Source organism: Cyrtonyx montezumae, unplaced genomic scaffold, assembly GCF_038088225.1.
Source record: "Cyrtonyx montezumae isolate F1298 unplaced genomic scaffold, pur_monq_1.0 scaffold_7, whole genome shotgun sequence".
Classification (NCBI taxonomy): domain Eukaryota; kingdom Metazoa; phylum Chordata; class Aves; order Galliformes; family Odontophoridae; genus Cyrtonyx; species Cyrtonyx montezumae.
The window spans coordinates 2,500,583-2,524,331 of NW_027072078.1; the positions used below are offsets into that span (position 1 = coordinate 2,500,583).

The following is a 23,749-nucleotide window of genomic DNA, read 5'->3' on the forward strand; positions in this document are numbered from 1 at the left end:
GCCCTATTTCTTTTTCTTTTTTTCCCCATTATATTTGATTTGGAGTGGGGAGGGGAAGGGAAGCTCGAGATTATTTTTTCCCTGCTCTTGTTCCCACAATAGCAATAAAAAACAATGCTTTCTGGCTGCAAGGTGGTAAACTGTGAGAAATAACCACAATAGTTCTCTTTGCTGTGCACAGGGAGGGAGCCAGATTTATGAATGAAACTGGTGGCTGTGATTTTTATTTCCAGGCCTGTTCTCTGCTCTTGGTATGAGGAGATGAAATAAAAAAGCCAGAGAGAAAACAGCTCCTATCGCAGTCAGGGGAAAAGCACGGGGTGAGATGGTTTACCTGAATTGGAATGGGGTAAAGCAGTGTCTTGCATCAAGTTCAGGGCACAAGTGAGGTGGATTTGCTCAGTTAAATCCAAGCTTTGCAGTATTTTCTTTGTCTGAGACTAGTACAAAGTAATGTAATGTCTGTCTGCTGCTGCCACCATCCAGCTCTTCTCAGGCTGGCCCCATGGGCTGAATGGAGTCAGATTTGTCCCATTGAATCCTTCTGTTGGACCACAATCCTTGTTGGGACTGCTTTACATGGTGTGCAGCACAGATTTGAATGCTACCAGTCCATGTAAGGGAGGGGTGAAGCAGTGATGGAGCACCTGATGGGAAGGCAGGGCCAACCTAGGGGAGCTCAGTGGCATGCAGTGTACCTGAGTGATGGAAGGGGTATACCCTGGCTCCACCCTTTCCCAGACCTCATTTAAAGGTTGTTATTGGAGGTGTGGGTATCTCACTGGAGATCCCTGCCTACCTGAGGCCTTAGAAGATAAGCAGATTCTTATCTTTGCTTCTGTGTCTACGGCTGCTGGATTTGGGCTTCTCCTTACTTGCTGTAGCCTAGAACTTTGCTACCCTGCTGTTATTGCTCTTTTCTGTTGTGTTATAGCTTTACGTGAGTATAACTCAAAACGTTACTGCCTTCACCTGGCAGCTTCTATGGCAGGGTCGTGACAAGCAGGAGAGACAAGTTGTTTCCTACAGTAGTGCCAGCTGCTGGGTGGGTCTGCATGCTTTCAGTATTGGACTTCAAGGGCCCAAGCACAAGATTCAGTTTCAGTATCTTCCATTAGTGCATGCTTTTGCTCACCTCAACTAGGGAGGTATTGTTTTTTCTATGTGATGTGCTATGGGGAGACAAGACCTTCTGGGACCGGGGAGGAAGAAGCCCAGCCACACACAGGAAATACTGAGTGGCACATCAGGGCACGTTGATATCATCACACATGGCAGAATTTCAGTGCTTTGCTATGTCTGCTAAAAGAGCTGCGTGAGCCACGTACAGCACATCAATTTTTCTTGCTTGTACAGAGAGGTGCGCTTGATAGTTGTTGTCTGTGATCACAGCAGGTGGGAGATGCTTGCCCCAGGTATGGTAGGTGCCCTTCTCAGGTCTTTGTGTGCTTTATTTTGAATTTCCCCTTCCATGTGATTCTGTGAAGCAGTATTGTGTCCACTGATGTTTTTATTTTCCCCTCAAATCTACCAGTTGCTCTCTGGAGGCAGCAAAAGCTGCTAGGTATTCTCACAAAGAATCCCAGTCTGGTTCTAAGGAAGCGTTTCTATTTCCTATAAGCATTTTGCTTTTAGACTGTGGCTTCCAGAAAGTCTTTTTGACCAAGAAAACACACGAAAATCAGACTGCTGTTTTCTAAATTGGGTAAAAGGTGGAGGAGGAACATCCGTGACTGGCAAATTGCCTTTTGAGAGATTCTGAGCAAAACGGAAGCCTTTTTGAAGTGGTTTGCTGTAATTGTATATATTTTTTTTCTTGCTTCCTGTTCGTACTGTCTGCAGTTCATTTCTTGGGCACACCTACCAGTGTTTTGTGTGTGGTTACAGGCAGCATAGGAAGTTAAGAAGACTGAGAAGCAAGAGGCAAGGGGGTTTTAAAACCTTATTGCTTTGGCTGCTTAGGATGTTGCTAATGAGATGTTGTCTTTATTCCTTCCTACCATCAAGGCGTGATGTAGCCCTCCAAATCAGCCCTGGTTGAGGCAAGGGGGGATATGGAAGAAATGGGAATAATGGATTTCATGCCGTATAACTCTCCAATTAGGGACCCAGACTGTGGGCAGCATGAAAAGCTTTGTTTAGTCTGCAGTCAGTAGCTGGTGGTTGCTCCTCATTTGTGCTCCAGGCGCCGAACTGGGAAGCTGGGTCTTCTTTTATGGGGGATTTCAGCTGGTGTGATTTCTGGCATCAAAATACGGCTGTGGTGCATCGGTGGTACAGGCAGAGCCCAAAGTGAGGGCAATGTGTGTTGGAAGCTCCTCTTGGCGTTAGTGGAACAGAGCTGTGCTGATGGTTGCAGGCACACTTGTTTTGGGTAGCTGTGTCTTAGTGCCTGCTGCTATTTCTGCAACGTTCCTGGCCCCACGGCTGTGCTGGCGGAGCTGTTTGTGGGACCTTGGAATGAACTGGATGAGATTAAGGAAGCTTAAAGGTGGCTTTGCCCCAGAGAGGGCATCTCCATCTGTCACGAGATGGAGGCTGCAGGCTGGAGAAAGCACGTGTAGGACTGAGGCCGTCCTGTCACCCCCTTGATATGTGAAACGTGTCAAGGTGCTATCAGCTCCTCTGGTTTTGGCTTTTTGGAGCTATGGCTTGGTTAGACGTGGTTGTCTCGCTGCACATTGCCTGTCCTGTGAGCAAGGCTCTGCTTTCAATTAGAGCCCGGAGTTTGTGAGTACTAGCACGGCAAGAACGCGAATCCACGAGCATAATTGTGGGGATTAAGTGGGAAAAGCAAGCAACAAACGTTGGGACTAATTTGAAAAACGTTCTGGTGTTTGCTTAACCTCATGCATTCTTGCTTTTTTTTTTTACCCTCCAAATTTAATTTTGCACATAGTTAACCTTTTCTGAGAGGCGACGTTGCTACAATGGATTTCTGTCTTTCCATGGGCTGCTATGGAGTGGAGCTGACAGCTCCCCATAACAGCATGTTTCTGTATGGGTTGGGCAGGAGGAGGCCCGGGACCGCAGCACAAACCACGTGGAAGATGTTTTTGGGTTGGGAAGGTCAACTGCTTCGTGACTGACGTGGTGCTATGGCTGAGTTGTTCCAATATTAAGCATAGAGATCTCAGCAACTGGGGATGCTTCTCTGCAAGGAGGGCAGGAGGAGGCAGAGCCACACCAAAGGGAGTTTTAGGGTGTCTGGTCCCATAGCACTTCCTGTTAGTTCAGTTCTGGGCTGCTTAAAGTTTACTGGTAAAGCATTCATTTTTTTCAGGCCAGGTCTTGGGCTGCATCAGGACCTGAATGACTTGGATGGGGTGACAAGTCCCATAGCTGGACTTGTGGGGCTGGGGTTTCTTGCCCAGCCCTTCAGCTCCCCCTGGCTCTGACAGGGGTTCAGCTGGGTGAGAATCATACAATCATTCAGGCTGGCAAAGATCACTAAGACCATCTAGTCCAACCATCAACCCCTCACCCCGCTGAACCACATCCCTCAGTGCTGCAAAGAAGAGCAGCCCTGATCCAAAACTCCCTGAAGACACTAATTTTCCCATTGCCTTGGGTTTTTGCCCACTGTTTCCATTCAGATATTGCCTCCGGGCAATGCAAGGCACTGTGCAGTCAGAAAGACAGTTTGTGTCCTGAAGGGCTCACACATCAAGCACATGGGCTTTGGCTGTGAACCCAGAGATTAGCAAGGAGCATATGGTCCCTAAGAGGTGCGGCTTGTATTGCTGAAAAGGCCTGGAAAACTGGAAACCAAAGGCATTCTGCTTTCCCTCCTGCAAAAATTCCTGTCAGTAAGAGCCTTAATAAAAAATTTAGAGCAGCTCCACAGCTGGCAAAAAAAAAAAAGTGGGGGGAAAAAAGGAGTCCTGTACAGCTGTACAGGGAGCGGAGCCTGCATTTTCCACCTTTAACAGTCCTCTCCAGGGACACTGTGACACCGTGGCTTGCTGATCCATACCACATGATGGCTCAATGGAGACCATCTCAAGCTTTTGCTGAAGTGATTTCCTGAAGCAGGGCTAACGACTGTGGAAATCAACTCTTTTCTGCTCTGCTGTGTGTGTGCTCATCGTGGCTGACTGCAAGGAAAAGAAAACCAACTTCATTTAGTTACAGCTGGCTCAGTGACTGAGAGTGGGCAGCTTAGGGAGAGCACACACACCTAACCATGCCCTCTCTCTTGTTTCTATGATCCCAATCCTGCCCTGAATTGATTCCTTTGTTTAGCTGCTGGGTTTTGCATTTTTTGTTTTTTCCTCCTTTTTGTTTTCACATGAATGCTTGTCTCTATATTTAGGTCTGCTGGGATGGGATGTTACAAATAATTGTTGATTGGTATTATTAAACACTAACACGCTTGCCTGTGTTGCACTAATGAAGGGGCTTTGGGGATATGCAAATCAATTAATTGCAGTGATTGCTATAAGCTGTTTTGGAGGAGGCTGCCCTTGAGATGGCAGACAAAGAAGCATTTGGAAGGGAAAAAGGGTGCTTCAGAGTTGCTGAAGGTTGCTACTTCAAGCTGCTGATTTGCCAAGTTGCGTTTGTGTTGTTCTCCAGGACGCACTCAGGCCAAATCCTCCTTTGCTTTGTTCCAGATTTACCCATGTGTGGCTTCTTCTGAGGCCTCTCCTGTTGATGCAGAGCTCAAGGAGCTCAGAGGTGAGGAAGAACCTTCATCAGGAAACGTCTTGGCTTAAAAATTACGGGAAACACCTGAGAAGGAAAAGAAATTTCCAGCTTGCTTCAATATCAGGCCTCAATGCCACCTTGCACCGAATGGTTTTGATTCACCAGCTGATTCTCATTCCTGATGAAAACTTTTGCCACAATGTCATGGGGCCTAATGATGGCCACAAGAAGGGATGGGAAATGCCTCAGGAATCATTGCAGGGAGGCTGTGAAAAGAATAGGATGGGGGGGTATTATGAGGATGGGGAGGAAAAGGTCTCTTCTGGCTTCTGCCCCACCTTGCATGTGCTCTCCTTGCCTCAGAGCTTTGTTATATGCTCTTTTGTCTTGGTTTCTATATGCATCGTGCTTTAGTCTCTGCGCTCCGGGGCGAGTGTTCAATGTGGTGCACAGATGGTGTTCCCAGAAATCCTGTTATTTGCTAACGGGATTTTGCTCAGGTCGCTTCCACTGTTCATTTTCCAGACCCCCATCCTGCTGAAAAGTGCCCTTCCACACAGCTGAAAACGTGGCTTTATTTTTTTATTTATCTGCTTGTTAATCCCTGGGAACGATTTCAGAGCAGCTTCTGTGAGAGGCGGGGGCTGCAGGAGCGAGCACTGGGGGCTGTACCTATGTGCTGCACAGTGCAGGGTTGGCCCTGCCAGCTCTTCTAGATGTCACAGCCCTGCCAGGCGGCCTGGCCACCGCTATCCTGCCCTTCTTGCCTTGCATGTGGTGCTGCCCTTACATTTTGCACTGACACATGGCAGAGATACTATTGAGCAGCTTCCCCCTGCTTTATCAGCATTTCTCTGATGTAAAGTTCAGCTATTATGGAGCTGCGCCCCTCTGTGCCTTCCATTCTTCACATAGTGCCCAAAATTATGATATAAATAGCGAAGACCTAGCGTACGTGGCTTTTATCAGCAGAGGCCTTTCAGAATAGGTTAGACAAGTGCCTGACAGGGATAATACAGCCCTGACTCTTCCTCGCAGCACAGAGCTGGGCAAGGTGGGCTCCCAAGGTCTTTTCCAACCCCTATTTTTCCATCGCTGCGTGATGTGTGTCAAGATCAGTAAGCAGAGCTTGGTTTTGCGTCACGCTTGCTGGAGAGAGGTCAGGGTTCAGCAGCTGTCCTGACTAACAGGCGGTTATGGGGCGTGCTTCAGGAAGTTGGCTGTCCATCTGGGCGCTCCTCATCCTGCAAAGTGCTCTTCCCCAAAGTGCTTCCCAGGCTTTTCTCTGTAGTGGGAAGGTGAGTCATGCCAGGGCAGTGGTTCTCCTTGGCCTGGCCAAGGACTCCAGGTGGTTCCTCTGGGGCTGGCTTTAGCCAGAGAAATCTCCTACTCATTGTGACTTCAGTGATGAGCAAGCCAAGTCTATACTGTGCTGCCACGCTGGCTGAGCTGGGACCTGGGGCTGGGGTTGACTTGATCAGTGGGAATACATGCATCTGTGCCAGTGCTGGAGGGAAAACTGGTGTTCACTTCCAGATTATCAGCCCCCCTTTAACTGCTACATGCATGTAGGATTGCAGCTTGCTGCCCTGCTGTACTTCTCTGAACAGCCAGGGCTGCATTGCCTCTAAAGTGGAGTCCAGCTGGCAGAAAACCCTCACCTCCAGTCCTTGTACCTCTGCAAGGGTTCAGTTCTAGGCTGGGGAGGGGTGTTAATAGAATCAGCCTGCTGTTGCTGTGGACTCCACGCTATCTAGATTTGGATCTGTGTTTTATTTGGACATCTCTGCACCTATTTAACATCTGGCCCATGTGGTGTTAGGCCATTCACAGTGGTTTTGTGACAGCTTTGTCCAAAATGAAGGAGCTGCTGGGGATTCCAGAAATTACTGTTTTTTGTGTCCTATCTTTCCTGGGACATAACATTTCTTTAGGTACCCAAAAATGTGCAGAGAGCCTGCTTAGACACCAGTCTTCAGCAGTGCCTCATCGTGATCTTCAGCAATACCCAGAGGTCCTTTGCAGTGCAGGATCTCTACACAGAAAGCAGCTCATCACCAAACAGGACTCCTGCCTGTACCTTCATAGCCTCTCAGTTCTGCTGATTTCATTGCCACTTCTGATAAGGTGATTGGATCTGATTTGTTTGAGTTACAGCCTGACAGCTTCCATCTCTCGCAGACACAACACCACGCTGAGCGGCACGAGGGAGTTTTTTTGCTAAAGCATTTGTAGAAGTTGAAAAAATCTGGGGCAAGCTGGACTGCCAATTATTACTGTGCCTTTGTCCTGTGATCTAGTGACTGAAAATCTGAAGTAAGGTGTGATACAGCTGTGGTTTGGGTGCTGTTTTGGACTCTGCAAGGAGTGGGGTTGAGGCCTGAATGTAAGTGCATCCTTCCTGCAGAGCTGGGCAGGGTGCATCCCTCCTCTTCCCCCAGTTAGCTGTGGCAAGTGATGTAGAGCACAGTGGCAGATTCTGGTAGGAGTGACATTTAGAGGATAGGCTGTGCTTTTACTTTGGCTTGTGACCTCAGCAATTTGACTTAAAAGCTGTGTAACAGTCCTGGGCTCTATACAGCCCTCAGGATGAGCTTCCTGGCTCGAAGATGTCATCAGAGCAAATGGTGGCTCCCAGTAGTAGCCCAGAAAGCTGTGGGATTTTTAAGTAGAGAATGGAGTTTGCTGTCAGGAAAAAGCCTTAAAGAGCTATTCTGAAGGTACTGCAAGGACTGGGACACTGAGCTTTACCTAGAGGTGGTGAGTTGCATCTTTGAGGGCTTCTGTAGAGAGGTGTGGTGGGTGGGCTGGGAGGGATCGTGTGGCAGCAAAGCAGCCTGGCAGCATCATCTTAACACGGAGGAGTGTGTTAGGGTAGAACAGCTCAGCCTACGCCTTCTTTTCATTGCTGTTACGTGCTCTTGTGGTGACTTCATGGCAAGAAATGTCTCTTTCTGATTCCTCTATTTTAATCCCTCTGCTCTCCTTGACTCCAGCCAAGAGTCCTCCAAGTTATCTTTAGGGTTCTGGAAGGAAAGTCTACGTATTTAACTTGATGATTGATTTCAGTATGTGCTGTGTGAATGCAAAGCAGTGCTTGAATGTACAGCCAAGAAAATACCAAGGGGATACAAGTGTGTGTATATAGATATGCATGACACTGAGGCTTGCTTTCTTCTCTTGCTGATGTCACATTTTCTGGATGCCATGTCCTACTATGTGACGTTTCTCAGCACTGAGAACACCTGTAAACTTTTACACCGCTGCTGATTTGCTATCCAACGGGCATAGGAAAGAAAATGAAAACACTTTCAGTGTGCTTGCTCTCTCCCACTTCCCCCCGTACCTCCTTCTCCAACTGATTTGTCTAAGTCAATCTCCATCTTCAGTCTTTCACTCTTATTTGAAGACCACCACCTGGATAATCCATCAGAAAATATACTGTTCATCTTTGTTACATCGTGGGGGTACCATTCATTCAGGGTATTCGCCCTACAGGAGTGTTTTAGCATGAATGCTGAGCTTTACATCTGCTGCTGTCAGCAGTAACCCTGCTACTTAGCTGAAGTTAGTGTGCATCATCTACGGTTGCACTGTCTGCAGAAGTGATGTACCCTCAGCTGCTGTCAGGTGAAGCTGTGCTGGAGCTTGGGAGTCAAAACCCTCTGCCTAGCTGTGACTCAAACACAGGCACTCAGGCTTCTTCCTCAGAGTTACACCTTGATAGATGAGCACCACGTGGTTGAATGCGAACCTTGCCAAGCATGAAGGACTATCAGCAATGTTATGGATGACTGTAGGCTTCCTGCTGAGAAATATGTAAAGATCTGTTGGCTTGTTTTCAGTCTGCTAAAAGAGTGCTCTTGAAATAACTTCTGGCTTTCCTTATATCCTAATGAGTTCTTCTCCCTTTTCCAGAGAGTCTGAGACAAGTTAGTCCTAAACTATCCAGCGCCTCTGTTTGTCTGATTTCCTCCTCTTCTGGATGTGTATCAGATGAGTGCTGTTGGGTGGAGGTATGTTGGACTTTGGCCATCCTTTGGCTGTTGCCATGAGTCCGAAGGCTTTTATCTTTTCAGAATGACCATTAAGCAAAAGAAAAAAAAAAACCACCCTGAAAACGGAAATTAAATCACAAACGACTTCATTAAAATAATAATCAAAGCCTCATGAAAGCATACAGAAATCCTGTAAACTCTCTCTCTTCTTTGAAACTTGAATCTTATCTCCCCTGTTGAGGTTAATTGTTGCTGGGTTCAAACCGTGGACAAGCTTTCATTAAGGTGGGAGTTCTGAGCCAGGTTTGTCTGCTGGGTGGTTTGATCAGGGTTGAATTCAGTCCAGTATGTTAAGGAGGGAGTTTCTTCTGTATCTGTGCATTTCATTGTACATGTGGGTCTAAATCTGATTTTTAATGTTTGTTGAGTGTCTTCTCCCAGGGTTGTAATCAGCAGAGCCATTTTAAAGGTGGCTGCTTAACACTGTTGCTTTCCATATCGCTTTGAAGACCTCAGTGTGGCCATGTTATCAGACCTGGAACAGCTGTAAGAAAGTCACCCTAACATAAAAGACCTTCCTGTTTTATCTGTTGAGAAACAAACATTCTGTCCTGGGAGGCAAATTTTCCTCATTTCCCAGTTAGTTAGCCTACCGAGAGCCAAGGCTGATTATGTTTGAGTCATTCTAAGAGCCCAACCTGTGCCTTCAGGATCACAGCTCTATTGGCTGATATTTTTACTCCTGCAGCTCGTGTTCTGCTGAAGTGTTGCATTGATAAGAGGGGTTATTAAGAACACTAGCAATGAAAAAATTACTACGTCAGCATTAAAAAATAATAGTAATGAAATAGGCATGATGAGTATTAGAAATAGCTTTCTAACCCCTTGAGCTGGGAGATATCAATACGTATTCTACATGACAGTTCCCACTCTCTTCTCTGAGATTCCATCTTAAGGAGTCACCTGCTCAACTGGGGAGGTTAATAGGGGAGTCAGTACTTCACATGCAAATGAGCTAAGGTGACGGTTCTGCTTGGGGAAATCACAGAAACTCTTCAATGCCTCAATTTACTCAACCTCAAAATGGGGCTATTGGCATTCTCTTCACCTCTGTTCTGTCTCCTGAGGTTCTCAAGCTCAAAAGGGCAGAGATGTGATGTTAGAAGGGGAATGCGATGAGCTAGGTCAGGTTGATGGTGAGACTCGAGGATTGTGAGGGTCTTTCCCATCCAAAACAGTCCTATGATTTCTGACTTTCAGACATTTTTCTGAAGCAGGAAAGAGGCTTGCTTGTATTAGTGCTGGAATCTTTCCTGGTAATTGTGTTACAACTGGCAATGAGGGAAGTAAATTTGTTTTGGAAACAGGGTTTTTTTTTTTTTTTTTTTTTTTTACAGGATTTTTCATAAATTCTTTCCAAACTTTGCAAGTCTTTTCATACCAAATAAAATTCCTGAATTCCTATTAAATGTGACTCGATGTGATTGATTAGCATTACATCTCCAGCTTTTCCTTCAACCCACTCCTTTCCTGTGGCCTGTTTTCATTTCCTTGCTAATCCAAGCATGTCTAATGTGCCTGGTTAGCTCGGGGAGCTTTTTTTTATGGTGCAGATATGCAAGGGAGATCTGGCTAAGATTGTGTTTAACAGTTGGCATCCATAAATATAGGTAGGGGGAAAAGAATAACAGAAAGGTCAGGGAGAAATGCTGTTGGTAAAAAGAGATGGTGGGAAGGTCTGGGGAGGTGACATGTGTAACTTTGGCAACAGGGGATGAAAACTACTTGCAAATGGATCCAGATGCAGGAACTGCAGTCCCTTTGGGCTTGTATTGCTTTCTGCTGTCGTGTTAGTTGCTTGGAGAAATGTGAGCACCCTCTCGCTGCCTGTGTCCAGCAGCCCCTGCCTTCAGCTGAGGAGCTTTGGCACTATGAACTGTCACGTTCCTCCTTTGGTGAGCTCAGAAGTGCCAATGATAAGCAAGCATCCTTCGCTGGTGCGCTGAAAGGAAGGCCACCTTGCCTTGCAAGTGCTCTCTCTGAAGACAGCTTTGATGATTGCATTTAGGGAGGTTAGTCCATTTGTTCTTGCTGTGAATTACAGAAACCAGACGTCTCATTTCCATACGGTCTATATCCACTAGCAACCAGCTGGTGCTAGTATTTGGTATCAGCTGGGAGCCTGGTCAGGAAGCTTTCATTTAATATTTTTTAAATTCATTTTTAAATCTCTGCTGCCTTCTCAGTGTTGCTCTCTACGCTCTGCTTGGTCTGTCTCACATACCTCCTCACATGTACCCCAGCAGTATGCTGTGGGGAGGTGTGAGTTTCTTGGTGCAGTGACCAGACAGTGCCATGCAATAGGATCACACTACGGGGACTTCCCTAGTCTCACTTCATCACTCTGGGAAGCATGAACTCAGCGTGATTTCTGTGAAGCTGGACAAAATAACTGCGTAGTTCTGGAACAGCCTTCTTTTTGCAGTCCTAGCGCATTTCCATGTGTGAAAATGGGTAGGCGTACAATTTACTAGGCTAAGAAAGCGAAAGGCTGTGGCTTTTAAATGATTTGTGTGTTTATTTTTGAGAGCAAATCCCATGCTTCCTTCATTAACAGAAAGTATTTACTTTAGGTACAGCACAAATCTGATGTTGAGTTTAAGATTAAATAAATCCCCATTTATGAGCTCCTATGCTTCCAAGTCTCTTCACGGTAAGTTTGGGTTCTGTGTCTGTGTTGGAGACTTAAAGCTGAGCAGCCAGAGCTCCAACCAAGCAGGAAGGGTCAGGTTTTAGGCTTTGTTAAAGGTCATCAAATAGCATGGAAATCCTTTCATGTGGCTGGAGGGCATCCACTGGAGGCAGGCAGAGGCCAGCCTTGGTGGAGGAAAGACTGGGAGCAAGGTGAAGACAGGAATCCAGCCTGTCTAAGGCACAGGATAAGATTTCACTTCTGGGGGTTGGCTCATTTGCTAAAGCAAACAAAACCTTGGTTTTGACTTTGCTCGTTTGTTTCTCTTTTTCTGGAAGTGTATTCCTTTACCAAGCAGTGCAGGAAGATTTGAAAAACTCGGCTGGCAATGAGACACTCTCAAGCAATTTCATTTCTTTTTTGAAAGGCTTCCAGGTGTGGGTTCCAGGCAGCTAAGCATGGAACACTTGGGGTCTTTTACAGATTGAGTGCCAGGGACTTAGTCACCAACATGACTCTGCAATGTGCTACAGGTGGTGACTATTGCTTTACCAAGCACTGTTGTTTTTTTTTTCCAGTGGCATCAGACAGCTTCTGAGGATCCAACACGTTTGCTAGATCAGAGGCTTGTAGGGTGATGAAGTTTACAGAGGAGCTAGCATCTGTCTTTGGTGGCAATGCTGATGTGCCTTGCAGCAAGGGTCATTAGCAGACAGTTGTCCCCTTCTGAAATTGGGTGAAGCCTCTGGGCTTTGCCTTGATTTGCCCAGTGTTGGTGGAGCACTGTAAAGCTCTCTGTCCTCCTGCCTGGAGGTGAGTAGTTCCTAGTGATCTCAGGTATGATATGTTAACAGGCACCACCAAAATCACAGAATCAGTAAGGTTGGCAAAGATCTCTAAGATCACCTAATCCAATCATCGACCCATCACCATCCTGCCCTTTCCTAGTGCTCAGCTCTGCATCATTCTGTAGAAGCAGATTTCCCATGCTCTGAATTCCTCTACTGGTGCCGTGGGTGATGGCCACCAGGAGCTCTGCTCTCACACGTGGAAACCCTCCTGCAGTGATCTCCCACCTGAAGACCCTACTCTGTTGGGGTGGTGGAAGGCTGAAAATGAAATGAAAATGTTGCAGGTATTTTTTTTGGATCAGTCACAGGAAGGAGATGTCTGGGTCAAGACAGTTGTCTGGCTGTGAAAGACATTTAGGCCTGCATAGGCCTATGTATGGTTTTTATCCATACGTTTTGCTGTTGCTGTGCCTCCTCAGAATGCAGAAGTAGGGGAGAAATGGATGTATATTCATTCTTCTCTTCAGCAAAGGCACTGCAAGTCAAGGGTAGCTCTACAGTTGAACTGTGCTGGTGTAAATAGCAATAATGGGCTGGTTTCCAGCAGTTGCAACTGGAGAACTGACCTTTAAATGTGCCTTGCAACTCAAGCGGTTCTGTGGTCCTAATTCATGCTCTGTCCTGTCCCAGCTTTCTCCCATGACTTGAGTGAGTTCTCTATGATCGAGGACAGTAAGTTCAGTCTCTCAGCTTCTCCAGCATCAGCACAGAAACAGCTCATTTAATAGAATCCAGTCTGGTTTGGGGTCTTTTCTGGCAGGGTAGAAGAGCTAAGTACTTATTCGTCTGAAAGGGAAGGTACAGAAGGCTCCTCATCGCTGTGATACCTCTGGGTTATTTGGAGCCAGAACTAGACACCATCAAAGAAACTGCTTTGTGGATTGCAGAGAGGTCCTGGTTCTCAACACAAGCCCAATTTCCCACTTTAAATGGGAAATATCTCAGTGAGCTGGTGACCCCAGGATGCTCCAACTTCCCTGTCTTTCCCGGGTGCTTGAAGCCTATGTTTTCCTAGAGTGTCAATCTCTCTCTACTGAGCGTGGTTTAGATTTCTCTCCATGCAGACCAATTTATGAGGTTGTGATATTGCTGCTCAACGGTGTGTTTGCCTTTTCTTTCACTGCTGCCTGAGGGAAAAGCTGCAAATATTACTGAAACAAGGCGGATCCAACTCCCATCTGTGCTGTGATCCCATGGGGACGTGGTGGTCACCCAGGATGCCATACCAGGAGGTTCTTGCTCTGATCTTCTAAGGGAAGTGCTGGGAGGCAGTGGGAATTGGCAGAAGGCACTGCATCAGTGGAATGGAAACAGCAGTAATCCATGAGAAGAAACCAGCAGAGAAATGGAAGAAATAGAAATAGTTAACTTTTAAGGGACACTGCGCATCCTTTTTTTTTTCTTTCTCTACTTTTTTTTTTTCCCTGTCTGCTGCTTTGTTTCCCACTGACAATAAAGGCCATTGCCAGGAGCAAAAAGGAGAAATTAGACCACATCTTCTGGAATGCTCATGTAACTGGAGGAATGATGGATGCTCTCTGTGAACGGCTGCTGCAGAAATAGCTTGTGCAGTACGTGCTGTGGCAGTACAGCCCATCCAAAATATACCATCTAGGGTTTTTTTTTTTTTCTATAGATGGAACTGTTTTCTCATGGGGTGCCTTTTTAAGAATGGCTTGGATCTACCCAATGGATATGCCAGTTGCAGCTTTTGAAGGCTTTATGAGGCTGGATCTTTTCTGAAGCTTTGATTCTCTTTTCATTCAGTTGTTGATTTTCATGGCTGGAGTGGATGCAGGATAGGTTTTGGCCAAGCATCAGGCCTTAGGCTCTTCAGAGGGATATGTTAAGGGAGTGGTGAAGTGAGAATGGGTGTCTCCTATCACTGATCTCGTCAGCTTTGCAGTTTCCATGAAGTTGGGTGATTTGTGGCTGCGTCATACAGTTGCTTGGGTGCTAGTTTATGTCCAGGTAGGTTGAAAGTGACAGAGGAAGCAGCCTGGGTTCAGTAGCATTAAAGCAGTCATGTCTCCACAATCTATTTATTTCAGGGTTGCCAGCATTTGTTCTGAAGGGAGCTAAGCTGAGAGACTGCACAGATAAGAGAGGTTCAGAAATGGAAGGAGCAGGAAAAATGAGAACATCATCCAGAACCTTCAATTTCCCTGTGCACCATCCACCTTATTCCCAAACTGACATGCAGATCATGTCCTGCAGAGCTGGGCTTCACCAGCGATCCCTGTCCTTGTTCGCTTTGCTTACACAGCTGGTTTTCAAGTACTCTTGAAAAAACATACATTCAATACAAATATTATCCCTGTACATCCTCCCTCTGTTATTTCTTGCATGCAGGATCAGCAGTTTGCAGAGCGTACCCCAAATCCCATCAGGGGCTGGAGCTACCCACAGCCTGTGAGAAACATCACCTTGCAAACTCCTTCACCCAGCAGCCCAGGCAAATGCAAGTGGTGACCAGGAAAGATATAGCAGCCCTGGGATGGGTTGTGTTTGGTCAGGCTGTTTTAAAAGAAATAAAATTAAAAAAAAAAATGGCATCAGGTTCTGAGAGAGGCTTCAGTCTGTGGGGAGAGATTGCAAGGTGTGAGATTGCTGGCTTTGTGCAGGCTATTACGCTTCCATTGCTGATTTCTAAACGGAGCCCTGTTGCTGAGAGAGAGCAGGTTTGTCTTTGCTAAAAACTTAGGGGTGGGTTTTTTTCTGTTCGAAGGTATGTATGTAACTTTAGATGGCCATCTCTGTGCCTCATCACCTCTTTTTTCCACTGACATTCACCTTGAGAAGCTACAAAGAGGTAAAAACGACAGTGGCTTGCCGTGTTTTTGCTAGTGTCTCACTTTGATATAAATCCTCAGGGTAAAAAAAAAAAACACCTTCCTTTTGCAGTGAAAGCAAAGGCTGAGGGATCTTTCATGAAACAGGCTTAGTTCCTCTGGAGGACTGACATCCCCATTTTTAAGGCCTAATTGCATGAAGCCTCCTGTGATAATTTCTTAGACAGCAAGGGAAAGCAGTTGGAGCCAGCCTCCAGCATCGAGAGGCTCGAGCCCAGCGGGTCAGAGCAGTGGCTTGATAGGGCAACAAAGAGAGATCCAAAGAACTGAGCAACAGCAATCCTGCCTTGTGCACTCAGAGCTCTTTATTTTCATCCGTTACTGACACAAATTCCTTGCGTTGATCAATATTAAAACAGCTCACTTAAAGGCACGTTTTCTTTGCGACCCGCCTCTATTTTTACAACGTTCTCATGATAAAGGAATGTTCTGTAGTATCAAGTCATCGTTGCTTGAGAGCGGAGGCAGTGCTTGGTCTGACACCGGGCTGATGTAGCTGATGCCAGCTATTGCAAATGCCCATTGGGAAGTAGAGGGACAGTGGTCCAGGCCCCCCTAGTGCTTCCTGATGCTAACCAGGTCTGCGCTAGTAACGTATGATGTCACTTTCTCCTCTCCAACACTTCTGGATTCTGGGATCAACCAAGAACGTGCTTCCTACCTTTGTGTTGGGACTGCTGCGTCCTCAGTATGTTCAGATGGCTTGGTGTCTGTCAGAGCAGCTACAAGTTCTCAGGGTGTTTCCACCTCCTAAACCGTTATTTATTTAATTTTTTTTAAGCTATTTCAGTTTGATTTGACAACCAAAATCCCACAGAATGCTGGCTTGTAGGATTTCAACCCCCACATTTAACCTGACCATCATAAGCCCCTTCAAAAACCTTGAGTAACAGCAATTTTAAAGCCCTCTGCAGTGTTGATTTATATATTTTTCTGCAATATCAGCATTGCTTTAAAGGACAAAGGTTTTTATAAAGCAGTTGTAAATTATTTTTCTAAGTATCTTAAGAGCCTCCTGGGAATGCCTGATCACTTGAGATGCTTCATAATTTATTTCTTCTCGTGTTTTTCAGCAAATGCAATAAAACATCTGCAAAGATCCTCATTCTGGGGTATTTACAAATGGCACTGATGTGCAGCAGGCGCGCGTGGAAGTCCTTGTATTACTGCATGAAGGGAAAAGAAGATGATGGGAATGATAAGCCTGAAGTTTTCCTGAGCCTGTGTGACAGGTGTGAGCAGCTGCAGCTCCTGAGAAAGTTACAAACATGGTAATTTTGCTTTCTGAATCCTCTTGCTGTGGTCCCTACTGGCATCTCTCAGGCTCTGAAGTCAGCTGCTCTTGTGAACTGTTTCAAAAACAACAAAGCACCACAGGCAGATGAGCCAAACCTGTTAAGAGTAATCAGCATCAGTGTTTACATGCCCTAATATGTGCCCTGGTTAGTAGATACAGGTGAAAGGAGTTATTGCCCCGTTGTCACTCTGAGAAGCAGAAGGGTGTTGTGGATGGAGTGGACTCTACCAACTCCAGTTGCTTACTGATGAGACTCCTACCTACAAAAGCAAGTTTTTACTGCATGAGGTTTGGTGAGCCATCAAAGAGTGTAATTTTCAGCAGGCGCAGTCAGTTTTATTTCAAAACTATGCAGCCTTACATTTGGTAATAGATTATTTTGTCCAGATCTGAACTTGGATGGCTTGGGCATGCGTTACTTGTATTCTCTTGCGCTGAGCCATGTCTTGGCATTCAGTAGTGTTGTTTCACCCTCCCTTTGATGAGTGCCCAATGGGCTGTCTCATGTTGAGCTGGTAAATCAGGTCTGAAAGGACATCAAAAGCAATCTCCCAACTCTTAAGCTTCAGGTGTAACTCAGTGAGCTCAATGAATGTATGCAAGAAACAAAAAGCCTCACTTTCCTTGGTGCTTCTTGCTGCTGAGAAAGGCTTACGCTACTTCTGGTCACCTCAAACAATTTTTGAGAGTAAATAAATGACGTTGTTTCCCATTATTTGAGATGGATCTTCTCTCCCTGGAGTTAACTTTGCTTGAAGCATGCTTTGCTGATTTTTAAGGTGAGAAGTGCCTAAAGGGACTTGACTGTGCATGAGCCCCAAAGCTCAGCAGCCATGTGCAGCAGCTCCCTGAGGTATTGACCATCCGATGCTCTGAATGACAGCATCAGATCTGTATTTTCTCTAAATAGCCTTTTTGCTTTCCCAGTGCTCTATCTCTTTCATGTAGTTTTCACCCACAGTGGCCTCAAACACTTGTAGCTGCTTAATCTGGCTGTATTCCCCAGTTAAAGTGCTGCGCTAATCTGTGTGGATTTGTTACAGGGATGTAAATACTGGTTGAAATATTACAAGTGCTTGTTTTGCTTTGGTGAGAAGGCCAAGAGATTGCTGATCAGTAAGTAAACATAGTGGAATGGCCTTTATTTCTCGCTTGATGCTGGGATTTCTGGCTAAATGCACCTCCAGGCACTCTTAGAGAATGCCAACAACCTCTTGTAGTAAGGCTGGGCGTGCTGGTCCTTTGACAAAGCAGATCCAGAGGGCCTGAGATATCATCAGCACACCCCGTCTGCTCCTGTTAGCTCATGCAGAACCAGCAGTGGTTGTATTGCTCGCGGCATGAAGTAAATACCAGTCATTGAAGAGCATTGATCTTTGTAGCAGAGGAATTGTTCGTGGCATGTTGACCTGCCCTGAACTCCTGGTAAATCACGAAGTGTTATTGATCAGTGCAGCACAGATGTAGTAAGTAGTATGTTCTGCTCTGTGTAAACATACTGGGCATGCTTGTGAGATCGCTTGCGAGCCCTGTCCTAATTAATGTCTGCCCTAAACTCATTCTCCTTTTGCTTATGACTTTCCCCGTGCTCCTTGCTCACACAAGAAGTTGTTCTGAAGCAACTGGTCGTTGGCTCCAGATGTTTGCCTGACTGTGGCTGCCTGCCCCTGCTAACCAAGCACCAACCTATGCAAATGCATACCTTGTGCCTGAGTCCTGAAGGATGAAACCTCCTGCCTAGAACACCAGGAAAGGTCCCAATGCGTGCCTAATGTCCGCATCATAGACCAGTCCTCCTTGATGTGTGGGCCTCTTTCCTGAGCAATTAACTGCTTGGTGAGGAGGATCTCCCAGACCCATTGGAAGTGCCTTTTGACCTTGCTTTCATTCATCTGGCTACTAATAGCTTGTTCAGGGATCCAGAGGGTTTAACCCAACCAGCAGACATCACAGCTGGCCCGGTTGCAGTCCTGCTGCTCGCAGCTCAGATTCCTGGCTTCGTGCAGTAATTCATAAATAAATCCCCCTTCTTCCCCTTGCTACTGGAGCCAGCTCAGGGTGTGTGCTGATTACGCCTTGGTGGTTGACATCAGTATCTTAGCTCTCCTCGTTGCAGCCCACTTACAGAGCAAATGTATGTTTTCTTTGTCGTGTCAAGAACGTGATTAACTCCTCCTGTTGTTGTGCAAGAGACACGACAGGCCCCTGCAAGAAGAAGTAATCAGCTTGGAGCAGCTGCCTTCATTTTCTTTTCACTGGACTGTGTTTCTCAAGATACAACAGCAGTGCCAATGATGCAACGTCTCTCCTGGGAGAGAGTTGGATGAAGCATGCTGGTGGAGCTCCGGCAGAAAGCTTCACCCACAGAGGGTGGGGAACAGCAGTTGATCTAGACCAAATGATGACTTAACTTTGCCTTAAGATGAAGAAGTTTTTCCTTTTTTTTTTTTTAATATTGGAAAACCGAATATTTTCCATGAAACCCGCCTTTTTTTTTATTATTTTTTGCCTGCAGAAAACTTCAGTGTGTTTTTTCTCTACCCGAGGGTTGCCTGTTGGAAAGCTCCCCACTGGTTCTATTGGTGGGCCAAGGAATTTTCCAGGGCTAGCTTGGTGTTTCCATTAGGTGTTGTGAGGCAGTTTTCTTTCTCCGTTTTCTTTTTTCTTGTTTATAAAGACAGCCAAGCAAAGCAACTGCTGGTGAGAACCTTAGTACCTGATTTGTCTCTATAAAACTTGCTACAATGCAAGAGGGCTTTTCCAGAGCTATCTGCAACTTGCTTTTGGAACTGCATTTTCTCTAATGCAGTACGAGTTAATAAAATGGCTGAGGAGTCTGTTTCATTTTGGAAGCCTAATTGGGTCTTGATTTGTTTCAGCTGAGACTTGTTAAATTTATCCCATGACCCTGTAAATATAATCTGCCTTTTCATCCCCTAAATAGCCACCATCTCCTTTCAAATGTTATTTTGTGTTTGCCTTTCTGGCTTCCAGCTTTAAGTATTTTAAACTCTGAGGAGCTTGGTTCTTTGCTTTCTGCTCTCTTAGCTGTGCTGAGGATAGCAAGGTCTCTGCTTATCTGCACCAGTAGAGTTGAGATCAGCTCCAAATGTATCCCCCTTGCTTTTCACTTGAAAGCTGTTCTGGTGGAGGATGACATTTTGGCTATCAAAAGACTGGAATGGGGCCTTGAGGAATCTGCTTTCTCTCTTTGACAAGTTCCAGCAATATTACACTTGGAAAACACTTGCACTTCCATGTGCATAGCCTCTAGATCTGCCCTAGCAGAGCAGTCCTTAGTGCAGTTAAGGAGAGCTTTAATCCCAGAGCTATTACAGAGCTGATCTGTGGTTGGGCACCCACCTATAAAGACACTCTAGGGAGATTGATCCCCACCTTTTTTTCTCTTATACCTACTCAGGAAGACAGATCTTTACCAGAAAGCTATGGTTAAATGGCATAGATGGCTGTGAATATTCACGTGCAACTTATTTTTGGAGCAAGTGTGAGCAGAGCTGTTGAACTGCTAACGGCAGTAGAAAGTGTTAATTTTTGCACCGTGGTAAAAGAATCTCAAATTTTGGAGATGTCACTTGAGTCAGGGATGAAGTTCCTGACAGCTTTAGAGTGTGCAGATGTGAAATGCTGCGTTTGAATATTAAATCCCTCTTAAAATACCTTATGTCATCTGAAAGGTTCCCAGATTCAGTGTTAACTTTGTCAAACCCAACTTTTTTTCCTCTTAGAGAACTTGAAGTCTTGACTTCCTATTGCAGCTTTGTTTAGTTGAGTTTATGCATTCTTAGATCCAACCTTATACAGTCTGACCAGGAATCGTGCAGTCACAGTGGGAGATGGGAAGGAACAGCATAATTTATTCTTTAAACAACAGGATAATCTACGTTAGAGTGCAAGTCAGTTAATAAAAAGGGTTTTAGAGAAATAATAATAAAAGGGATTTTTGCCTGGGTTTTGCTTAGACATAGTTGCACTCTGGTAGGGAATGTGGCACTCAAGTCTTACAACAGAGATTAGCTTCATCTCCTGTAGGCATTACCCTGGTCATTCTTCCATCCTTGATGGATGCATCCCTGGAGGACTCCTATTGTGTCCTCTGTGCCACCGTGGACTGGGCTGCTCTGCTTCTTCCCTGCCAAAGCATAGGAGAAGGTGTACTGGAAGAAGGGCTGGGTAGAAATGAACTGGAAAGACCAGAGGGCTTTGACCAGATCTTTAATGCAAAATGGGATGGATAATGAGTGCTGGCAAAGGTGCTAAACTACACACTACTACTCATCCTGAGATGAGCTCAGATAGAAGAAAGCTCCTGGAAGAGGAGGACAGCTAGTTGCAGCAAAGTTAGTGGTGTGACTCCCCTTAGCATGAGCTGGGGCAGGATTTCAGCTTGGACCTGCAGTGAGTACAGTGTGAGTATTCTCCTGGCCTGTAAACTGAGTTACTGAGTGTTATTACATACACGTGCACACAATAGTGCTTAGAGCCTGTCTGCTGAGATCTTTCCTTGGGGATCCATATAAAATACCTCTCACAAAAGCTGCCCTGTGCGCAAACAGAGGAAACTCCATCTAGTGACGTAAAAAGAAAAGCCAACAAAACCTTTTCACACATGTACATGTATGCCTCTTATCTTACTGCCAGTCTGTTGAAGATATCAGTGCAGCTAAACAGCACTCACCATATGTGAGACTTGAAGTGCTGCCTGGGAAGCACTTTCAGGCCCTGTTCCGTATTCTGCCAATGCAAGCAAAAAATGTCCCCTTTGTCATGTTAGTGAATGAATATTCTTGTTCCCCTTTCTCCTTGGATTTATGTCAACCCTGAGTTTCAACCGAGTTTGATCTCCTTGCTTTATTGTATTGCAAACAGTAGTCAATAGCTCTTCAGCTCGAGATTGTCTGGATTTATTTTCAGGTCAAGTCAACTCTCCTTGACCCACATCTGAACCAAAATACATTCCCAGAAGATTCCCCCACAGGATATCGGATCCAAAGACAGAGTGACATTGTAATGAGTTCAAGGTTTCAGTTCAGTACAACAGAGTCCCTGTTGGTGTGGGTAAGGCAACCAAGCCACGCTTCTTGTCTCAGAGCTGAGACCTCTCATGGGGCTTCTCAGTGCAGATTTTGTCATCCACTGGTTGCTGCTCTTCGCAGAACAATGTCTTCGATTGGTATTTGTCTTGTCCTGGTATTTGCTGTCTGACAGGAGATTGGTCCCAGTTCTGTATGTGTGTGTTTTCGTGGCTCTAAAGTGCGTGTCCAGAATTTGGTGTGCAGGCTTCAAGCAACTGGTGGGTTGATCTGCATTTGTGGTTTTTTAGATTTATTTTTTTAAAGAGAAGTGGCATCTCCTTTGGGGACTGTCTGGCAGAACCAAATGATGTTGCATCATAAAGGAAAAGTACTGCTTTGAAGAGCTGGGACAAAAATGGAATGAACTCATGAATTTATCCTGGATGATAAATCTTCCCTCAAAAGAAGGCAGCCTTATGTTTAGTACAAAAGACTGTTTATTTCTTCTATGGGGGAAAAAAAAAAAAGAAGTAATGTAATTGGATAGGATTAACTTTCCAGGGGCCCTGGACAGAAGCTGAAGTGTGGGCCACCTCCTTGTGCTCACATTGGATAATTTAAGCTCTGGGGTAGTCTAAGACCCCTTTGGCTTCTGACAGCATTGGGCTATGACCAGCTGCCAGCATGACTTGCAACTAAAGCCAACATTAAGGACCCCAGCAACAAGGGTTTCTACAGGGGGGAAAAAAAATCATCCAAGTGCTTGGCTGGTATAAACAGCTTGTCTCAGCTGGGAACCTGGCCCAGGTGTGGGCTGAAATACAGCCTTATTAGTGTTCTTCAGCTCAAGCTGTAGTTAAATACATTTTTAGCAAGCACCAGTCGTGTACGACTGACTTAATGTTGCACTAAATCTTTGTGGTTTGTGTGTTCTGACTTAGCTGTTTTGACCGTTCGTGGTTGATGTTGCATTAGCCCTTTTAATTTTGTCTGCTCACTTAATTACCTAAGAACAGTCTTGTGCGTGCTTTTGTCAGTGGGAGCAATGATGCTTCCAATTTCACACCTCACTGGAATGGACAGGAAGGTTTTGACTTTGAGATAGCTGTGTAGTCAAAAGGAGAGTAGAAAGCCAGAGCCTGAGTCCAGTTTGCATGTGTGTGCACTTTTATTTTTGCAGAAAGTCCTAGGCAATCCAGGTGATAAGCAAGCTACCTCTTTAAACCTTTCTGATGGATCATGTTGAGTTAACTGCACTTGAGCTGGTTAAGGCTCTGACACAGTCAAACTTGCCTGTATTGAATTATTGTGCAGGAGCTGTTCAACAGTCCTTTCAACAGTTCAACAGTTACTTTATGGTGGTAAGCTTTGGCTATGTTCTACCCTTGTTTCTCTAGAACAAAGTAGGATAGCATATTTTGGACGATGAGTTACTGTAGAGAAAGGTTGTGATTGTGAACAGTTGCTGTATGTTAACTTGTATGCCTGTTGAAGACCTTCCTTCTGCTGTTATGAAAGCAGCTGTACAGCAGAACAACACTGAACCTGTCTGGGATGATGTGTGGAGCTGTGTGATGTTGATGTGAGCTAGTCCTGAAAACAGAGGCATGTGAATTGGAGATATTTGTGAGCGCAGCTTTGCTTCTTGGCTAATACAAGCAATTACATTTAGGTGTCCAGGGGTGAAAGGAACATCCCCTCTCAGATATGAGGACTCTGTGGTTCCCGGGGAGGTCCTCTAGGTTACAACCAATTGGTTACAACCAGTGTGGGAATATTTACCACTGCTAAAGGGCAAAAGCTTTTTTTGAGAAGCTTTGTGGAGAACTTTTCCCTAAGTTTTTTGATAAAACAAAGTGCATAGCACCGTCCTGATTCAGTCTTGTGCATCTGATGCAATACAAAATGAAGATGCCTGTAGGATTCTGTGAGCGAGATGTCATCTGGAGAGGAATCATGTACAACAGCCCATTCCAAGCCAAGCTGGGGGAAATTGGAGCCTACATCTCCCGTGAAGCTGTGCTGACTGCCACGCTAAAGGTATGCAGAAAGGGGAGATTAGCTCCCATTTGAAGGGAGTGGAAGACCTGTGAGTATTGATCTGCTGCAGGCACTTCTGGCCATGCCGCCTTCTAGGACCACACGCTCCTGGGGAGTGGAGACTGAGACAGCAGCAGAAGCAGGGCTATGGTGAGCCCTCGTTTTGCAGCTGGCCATCCAGTTCTACCCAAACCCTAAGAGTGTGGCTGGACTGGGAGCTGGGAGAGCTTGGCAATTTCTAGTGCTGTGCCCAGCAGCGGAGTTCTGAATGCCAGATAACTCCCACTCAGCAAACATCAAACCTGTGGAGAACGCAGCTCAAACGTGTTTGTTGTC

At 45.6% G+C, this 23,749-nt stretch overlaps 1 protein-coding gene across 1 annotated transcript in view; it reads left to right on the forward strand.

Annotated features, from left to right (window-relative positions):
• Window positions 1-1,387: 1,387 nt before the first annotated feature.
• The window catches only part of ACKR3 (atypical chemokine receptor 3), a 30,463-nt gene continuing 8,101 nt past the window's right edge, over window positions 1,388-23,749 (forward strand). The window contains exon 1 of the mRNA XM_065750353.1: window positions 1,388-1,420. Within this exon, the coding sequence (XP_065606425.1) occupies window positions 1,403-1,420 (18 nt within the window). The 5' untranslated portion in view covers window positions 1,388-1,402. The remainder of the gene's footprint in view (window positions 1,421-23,749) is intronic.